Source organism: Eptatretus burgeri, chromosome 1 (genome assembly GCF_056783735.1).
Source record: "Eptatretus burgeri isolate ZD-2024b chromosome 1, Ebu_testis_v1, whole genome shotgun sequence".
Taxonomy (NCBI): Eukaryota; Metazoa; Chordata; class Myxini; order Myxiniformes; family Myxinidae; genus Eptatretus; species Eptatretus burgeri.
This window is the reverse complement of record NC_140961.1, coordinates 97,492,461-97,501,105: the sequence shown is the minus strand read 5'-3', so window position 1 is coordinate 97,501,105 and position 8,645 is coordinate 97,492,461. Positions and strand designations below refer to the sequence as shown.

Genomic DNA, 8,645 nt, shown 5'->3' with positions numbered 1-8,645 from the left:
GTCAGTATGTCCCCTCCATAACTCCAAAACTATAAAAACCTAGCAGCCTGTAACTTTGCATGCAAACTAAGAATACTCCGTGGAAGTGCAAGAGTGAAAATTGGGTGTTGGGTTAATTAAAACTGTGGATTGTATTTTCAATAGGCCTGGTGAGTGTGTTGGTGACGTGTCTGGTATGTGACCCACTGCATGATATTTTTTTGGGGGTCGAAAACTGACATGTCTGATGTATGACTGCAATGATGAAATAGTTTGCTGGTTCGAACAATAAAAAGAATCAGAAAATGTATTTTTAGTGAATTAAATTGGCGACACACCAGACAACTATAAAAGCATTACAAGTGGATGGAGATATGTGCATGATTTGTGATTATTTTCAATTTATTACCTCAGCCACCGAAGGTGAAGGAGGTTATGTTTTCAGCCCTTTTGGGTCGCCGAAATAGGTGACCCTTATTGTCAGTAATTCTGTCTGTTTGTTTGGATGTTTGTTTGGATGCTTGTTCGTTTGTCATCAGCATAATTGGTAGTAAACGTGGGCAGATTTTGACCAAACTCGGGTGGTAGATACATCTTATGACCTAGTGCTTTTGAAATTGTGATGGTTGCGAGGGATGCTTTGGTTCCCTAGCAACAACCGAAAAACCTTCAAAATCGGTACCGTTCACGCGAAATCAATTCCGAAAGCCATTATCCCATGTAGGGTTATGAAATTTGGAACGAATGATCTACAGGTGATGCTCTATCAAATATATTCCGGTTTTTGTGATATATGGAATACTTTACCCGCAGCGCCCCCTACAATTAGGGTATGCGCGAAAATTGGCGAAAATTGAAGCCCCCCTTGCGACCAGCTGAGTGCATCGATACGAATGAAACTTTGCAGGTTCATGGTACTCAATGAGTACTACAACTTTGCCTCAGGACATATTGACCGATTTCGCTTAGGTTAGGGGTCAAAGGTCAATGAGTGCAAAAATCGATAATATGCGAGAGGTCAGAGCTGGAGGTGCCTTCGCGCCAAATGCTACTCCTCCTCGGGTTATAGTCGGATGGTCATGAAAATTCACACTAATCGTCTGGAATACATTGTGCACAAACGATTGAGCCGGATTTTTCAATTTAGATCTTTGTTCACCCACAGCATGCCCTCGAACTTTGGGGATTTCCAATTTCAAACCGCATTTTCAGTACTTTCCATTCAAAAGGATACTGAGTAGTTTTCAGGAGATGGAACTGGATGAGATTTGATATGCATAATCTTAAGGTGTTTCCCTATCCGCTATATGACATCCATTTTGCTCTATATCTTATAGTTTCCATGCTCGGTGACCCATCACCGCCTACCGGCTTGTCTGTTTATTTGTCTGTGTACAGGATATCTCAAAAAGTTGTGGACGGATCCGGATGAGATTTTGTGGACAGGTTCGGTGTGTGACAGGGACGAACTGATTCAATTTTAGTGAAGATCCGGATTCGGATCCGACTTCTAGAATTTTCAGTGATTCTTCACACTATTGAGAGACGGGGCCAAAAACGATATGTATCATGATTTCTCAAAAAGTTGTGGACAGATTTGGACGAAAATTGGTGGGCATGTTGGATTTGTGACGAGGAAGAATTGATTCGATTTTGCTGAAGATCCGAATCCGCATCTGGAGACGAGAATTATTTAATTTTTTTAGTGATTCCTCCCCATTGAGAGACGGGGTCATAAACGATGTATAGCATTATATCTCAAAAAGTTGCGGACGGATTCGGATGAAACTTGGTGGACACGTTGGGTGTGTGACGAGGACGAATCGATTCGATTTTGGTGAAGATCCGAATCCGGATCTCAAAAGATTTATGGGGCCCCATATGTTGTAGATCAGGCATTACGTGGCAGAGGTACGCGCTCCACCGAGTGCCCTTCTCGTTTTACTCTACTTTTATCTGAAGCTGCGGACTGACTGATCAACTTTCGCGCCGTTTTTAATCTTTGTCGAAGGCATCGTGTGACGTACCACGCCTTTTAAACTCCATTCGTTATGTTTGTGCGAAAGGACGTCACAATCTCCAAAAAAAATCTCATGTTATTGGCTGATTAGATGTTCTTCAGGAAGGAGGCAATTTTTCGCTCGGCCGATCGGTTTAAAGTGGGTTCGGTGAGAGATTAAAGGCTCGCACGCGATTGGTTAAAATCACGAGCGAATGGTTGGCTTCGAGCCATGACCCGTTTCCGTATCCGGCGGATACCAGTGGGAGGGGACATTGCGCAGCTTGTGGATTTTTTTTTCGGGGGTATCGTGGCGCGTGGTGCGGAATGGAGCGCGATGCGCACGCCTGGCCGCCTCCGAAGCAGCAGCAGCAGCAGCAGCAGCAACACGATGATCAGCAGCGCAGCTACAAACAACAACAACTCGCAGCCGACATCCACCAAGCGCTGAGGCTTAAGGTAGAGAAGCATTTTTTTTTTTTTTTGCAATACGGTCACTTGAAGTTGTTGTTGTAATGGTAGAAGTAACAAGAAGAAAGTTTCTCTGTCGATCGGAGCGGACGAGCCGGCTGTTCGAGCGGTTAACGTGCGGTGTGGAGTGACGTGACGTGACGGTCACTCGGCACGTTTTACCGCTTGTCCTCACGACTCACGAGTCCCGATCGGCGTGCCTGTGAGGGCAGTAACGGTCCGCTGCGGGAAGAGCACGACGCGCGCACAAAAGAGCCTCCCAGCCGGGCCATTTAAACTCTTTGTTCGTGCCGCGCACCGCTCGCACTCCTCCGTGTCGCCGCCCCGAGGGGCAGGACCAAAAGTGAAACACTAAAAAAAAATACACGTTCGATCACATGTTTAAACATTAAAAATAAAATACATGTTCGAGCACATGTTTAAACATTAAAAAAAAATACACGTATGATCACATGTTTAAACATTAAAAAAAATACACGTTCGATCACATTTTTAAACATTAAAAAAATACACATTCGATCACATGTTTAAACATTAAAAATAAAATACACGTTCGATCACATGTTTACACATTAATAAAAAAAAATACACGTTCGATCACATGTTTACACATAATAAAAAAAAATACACGTTCGATCACATGTTTACACATTAAAAAAATACACGTTCGAGCACATGTTTAAACATTAAAAAAAAAATACACGTTCGATCACATGTTTAAACATTAAAAAAAAAATACACGTTCGAGCACATGTTTAAACATTAATAAAATACACGTTCGAACACATGTTTACACATTTAAAAAAATACACGTTCGAACACATGTTTACACATTAAAAAAATACACGTTCGAGCACATGTTAAACATTAAAAAAAATACACGTTCGAGCACATGTTTAAACATTAAAAAAAATACACGTTCGAGCACATGTTTACACATTAAAAATAAAATACACGTTCGAGCACATGTTTTAACATTAAAAAAATACACGTTCGATCACATGTTTAAACATTAAAAAATACACCTTCAAACACATGTTTAAACATTAAAAAAATACACGTTCGAACACATATTTAAAACATTAAAAAAGACACGTTCGAGCACATGTTTAGACATTAAAAAAATACACGTTCGAGCACATGTTTAAACATTAAAAAAATACACGTTCGAGCACATGTTTAAACATTAAAAAAAATACACGTTCGAGCACATGTTCAAACGTTAATAAAAAATACACGTTCGAGCACATGTTCAAACGTTAATAAAAAATACACGTTCGAGCACATGTTTAAACATTAAAAAAAAAATGCACGTTCGAGCACATGTTTAAACATTAAAAATAAAATACACGTTCAAGCACATGTTTTAACATTACTAAAAAATACACGTTCGATCACATGTTTAAACATTAAAAATAGAATACATGTTCGAGCACATGTTTAAACATTAAAAAAAAATACACGTATGATCACATGTTTAAACATTAAAAAAATACACGTTCGATCACATTTTTAAACATTAAAAAAATACACATTCGATCACATGTTTAAACATTAAAAATAAAATACACGTTCGATCACATGTTTACACATTAATAAAAAAAAATACACGTTCGATCACATGTTTACACATTAAAAAAAATACACGTTCGATCACATGTTTACACATTAAAAAAATACACGTTCGAGCACATGTTTAAACATTAAAAAAAAAATACACGTTCGATCACATGTTTACACATTTAAAAAAATACACGTTCGAACACATGTTTACACATTAAAAAAATACACGTTCGAGCACATGTTAAACATTAAAAAAAATACACGTTCGAGCACATGTTTAAACATTAAAAAAAATACACATTCGAGCACATGTTTAAACATTCAATAATAAAATACACGTTCGAGCACATGTATACACATTAAAAATAAAATACACGTTCGAGCACATGTTTTAACATTAAAAAAATACACGTTCGATCACATGTTTAAACATTAAAAAAATACACCTTCAAACACATGTTTAAACATTAAAAAAATACACGTTCGAACACATATTTAAAACATTAAAAAAGACACGTTCGAGCACATGTTTAAACATTAAAAAAAATACACGTTCGAGCACATGTTTAAACATTAAAAAAAATACACGTTCGAGCACATGTTCAAACGTTAATAAAAAATACACGTTCGAGCACATGTTCAAACGTTAATAAAAAATACACGTTCGAGCACATGTTTAAACATTAAAAAAAATGCACGTTCAAGCACATGTTTAAACATTACTAAAAAATACACGTTCGATCACATGTTTAAACATTAATAAAAAAAATACACGTTCGATCACATGTTTAAACATTAATAAAAAAAAATACACGTTCGAGCACATGTTTAAACATTAAAAAAAATACACGTTCGAGCACATGTTTAAACATTAAAAATAAAATACACGTTCGAGCACATGTTTAAACATTAAAAATAAAATACACGTTCGAGCACATGTTTAAACATTAAAAATAAAATACACGTTCGATCACATGTTTAAACATTAATAAAAAAAAATACACGTTCGAGCACATGTTTAAACATTAATAAAATACATGTTCGAGCACATGTTTAAACATTAAAAAAATACATGTTCGAGCACATGTTTACACATTAAAAAAAAAAATACACGTTCGATCACATGTTTAAACATTAAAAAAAATACACGTTCGATCACATGTTTAAACATTAAAAAAAATACACGTTCGAGCACATGTTTAAACATTAAAAAAAAAATACACGTTCGAGCACATGTTTAAACATTAAAAAAAAAAATACACGTTCGAGCACATGTTTAAACATTAAAAAAAATACACGTTCGATCACATGTTCAAACATTAAAAAAAATACACGTTCAAGCAAATGTTTAAACATTAAAAAAAGACACGTTCGAGCACTTGTTTAAACATTAAAAAAGACACGTTCGAGCACATGTTTAAACATTAAAAAAATACACGTTCGAGCACTTGTTTAAACATTAAAAAAAATACACGTTCGAGCACATGTTTAAACATTAAAAAAATACACGTTCGAGCACATGTTCAAACGTTAATAAAAAATACACGTTTGAGCACATGTTTAAACAGTAAAAAAAAATGCACGTTCGAGCACATGTTTAAACATTAAAAAAAAATACACGTTCGATCACATGCTCAAACATTAAAAAAAAATACACGTTCAAGCAAATGTTTAAACATTAAAAAAAAGACACGTTCGAGCACTTGTTTAAACATTAAAAAAAATACACGTTCGAGCACATGTTTAAACATTAAAAAAAATACACGTTCGAGCACATGTTCAAACGTTAATAAAAAATACACGTTCGAGCACATGTTCAAACGTTAATAAAAAATACACGTTCGAGCACATGTTTAAACATTAAAAAAATACACGTTCGAGCACATGTTTAAACATTAATAAAAAATACACGTTCGAGCACATGTTTAAACATTAAAAAAAATAAATACATGTTCGAGCACATGTTTAAACATTAAAAAAAAATACTCGTTCGAGCACATGTTCAAACATTAAAAAAAAAATACACGTTCGAGCACATGTTTAAACGTTAAAAAAAATAAATACACGTTCGAGCACATGTTTAAACATTAAAAAAAAAATACTCGTTCGAGCACATGTTCAAACATTAAAAAATAAAGCGTTTTTGTTAAACTTTTTATTTGCGATCAACATTGGGAGACTCGTGGAATATTTAGCGATTGTTTTGGATTATACGTCCTGGGGGTTGGTGGGGGGGGGACTTGGGGGTCACGTGTCTAAATGTTAGAACTTTTTAATTAAATTTTTTTTTACTCAAAATTTGATGTTGCGTCATTCCTGGTGGAACTTTTTGCCATCTTTAAACATTTTCTTTAAGTAAAAAGCATGGGGGTTTTGCGATGTCGCGCCACCAGCTTCGCTCCCTTTGTTATTGGTCACCTATCGGTTTCACCGGAGGGGACTGCAGTGTTGCTGTCCATCCGTACGCCCCACCTGGGGTTCGTTTTCAGACTTTCTTTTTCCCATACGCCATAACATATTCAACTGAAACTTGGTGCGTGGCTTTATTATGATAAGATGCAGAACAATTTGGAGTTTCAGGGTGTTTTGTCAAGTTTTCAGAGTTAAGCCCTTTTTAGACTTAAAAAAAATCACATCGGCAGGGGGCATGTATTTGTTTATTTTTTTGTATACCTTGTCGAGGCTCGTATGAGGGCTAACACACAATGCACAGCAAGGGGAGCATGAGACAGGGGCGGGAGAGGGAAGGACAAAACAGTGGGGAACAGAGACATTAAGAGATCTGTCGAAGAGGGAGGGATGCGGGCAGGGAACGTGGGGAATACAAGATGGACATTTCAGGGACTTTCAGGAAGAAAAGCAGGGAATTTGAAGGAGGTGGGTTTGGGGTGGATTAACGGGGGTGGAAAAGATTGAGGATTTGTATGGGGGAAGATAAGAGGTGGTGGTGAACAGCTGTTTTGCAAAGCGATTCTCACTCTTATTATTACCTCCGCCACCGAAGGTGGATGGAGCCTGGAGGTTATGCTTTCACGCCTGTCTGTCTGTGAACAGGATATCTCAAAAAGTTGTGTACACATTCAGACGAAATTTGGCGGAGAGCTTGGGTATGTGACACGAACAACAAAATGATTTGATGTTGGTGAAGATCCCTATCTGGTTCCGAGAATTCTTCAAAGTGATTGTTTTTTTTCACAGATCATGCCAAAAACGACATATCACAGGATTTCTGAAAAAGTTGTGGATGGATTCAGACGAAACCTGGTTTGCAAGTTGGGTATGTAACAAGGAAGAATTGATTTGATTTTGGTGAAGATCCAGATCCGACAATTTTTTGAAAGTGATTTTTCACCAATGAGAGATTGGGCTCAAACGATGTAGAGCACAGTTATCTCCAAAACTTGGTGGATGAGTTGGTTAGGTGGCGAGAACAAGCCGATTTAAATTTTAGTTCAGGTCCAGATCCGGCAATCGGTGGATTACCAAACATAAATTGATCGGCTTGACAGAGGTATGCAGTCTCCAGAGTACCATTCTTGTTATAAATTCAATTTAACGTTCTTGGTGGTGCTTGCACATAAAATCATGTGCAAGGTAAAGACCGCGGTGTGCTTTTAACACAAATTACAAGGTCATTCAGAGACAATGAGCAAACCTCTATGGGATTTGAACATGGGTTCCCCAATGAGTGAAGAGTTCAGAGGTGGGGGGGGCACAAAGAGACCAATTTTGTGAAAAACACGGTTTGGATTTAATTTTTTTTATTTTTAATTTTGGACATTTCTCTGTTCCAATTGATTCTGCACCGTCTCATTTACTAGAGATGTCATATGTGGTGAGGTTTGTTGTGCGTTTTTTTTTTAGTCCATTGGTTGTCATTGGCAAGCTGAGGAATGGCATTAGAGGCCGGTTTTGATGAGCTTTTGGCTGTGAAGCAGACTTGTGCTGGAGAGCGATGCTGCCTCGGGAACCAGAGTGTTGGGTTTTAAAATCCCCAGCTGTTGTACAGCAGCAGACTCGATGCGTTTCTTTACAGTGTTAGGAATAGACGAAACACTCGACCCAAAGATGTTCACGTTGAATGAATGTCGTAAATGGCCTCTGCATCCTTCCTCTGTGCTTCAATATCGTCACATCATTGAGGTCATTTGGTTCTAAATTGTGGACTGTTATCAAAGTTCATAACAAATGTGTGGGTGCAAGTTTGAAAACGAGTAAATTTTACTGACCATCTATTTAATACACTTGAGAAGGCTACTGGTGCTAGCTGGTGTAGTAACATGCAATCACCTCAAACTCTCCTACCAACATCAGGGGTTGATTGGTCAAATAATTTGAGTGACTAGCGAAGAATGTCGTAAGGTAGTTCCCCCACTTTTATGATTTATTGCTTGTAATATTGGTCTCCACCAGGTGGTGCTGTACGATACACCTTTAGAGAGAATTGGGGTGCTCATCCCACTTTAAACCCCCAGGACCATTAAAAATTTTTTTTAACCCTCTAAAACCTTTCTGTGCACCTTGTGAGTACAACCACTAGTTCTCAACTCATCCTGTTCAGTGGTTCAATTTTCATAAGGTTCCCATTTCCAGGGCTATGAATTCCACCACCTCCCTCTGCTCCCCCGCCCAC

At 37.6% G+C, this 8,645-nt stretch overlaps 1 protein-coding gene across 4 annotated transcripts in view; it reads left to right on the top strand.

Annotated features, from left to right (window-relative positions):
• The first annotated feature begins 2,209 nt into the window (after window positions 1-2,209).
• LOC147035012 (cyclin-J-like) overlaps window positions 2,210-8,645 on the top strand; it is a 109,383-nt gene continuing 102,947 nt past the window's right edge. Inside the window, exons 1-2 of one of the 4 annotated variants that reach the window (XM_085892489.1) lie at window positions 2,300-2,437; window positions 7,211-7,289. In XM_085892489.1, the coding sequence (XP_085748615.1) occupies window positions 7,257-7,289 (33 nt within the window). In that variant the 5' untranslated portion in view covers window positions 2,300-2,437; window positions 7,211-7,256. Of the gene's footprint in view, window positions 2,438-7,210; window positions 7,290-8,645 lie in introns of all 4 variants that reach the window. The other 3 variants (XM_085892472.1, XM_085892465.1, XM_085892481.1) reach the window with 3 other exon arrangements.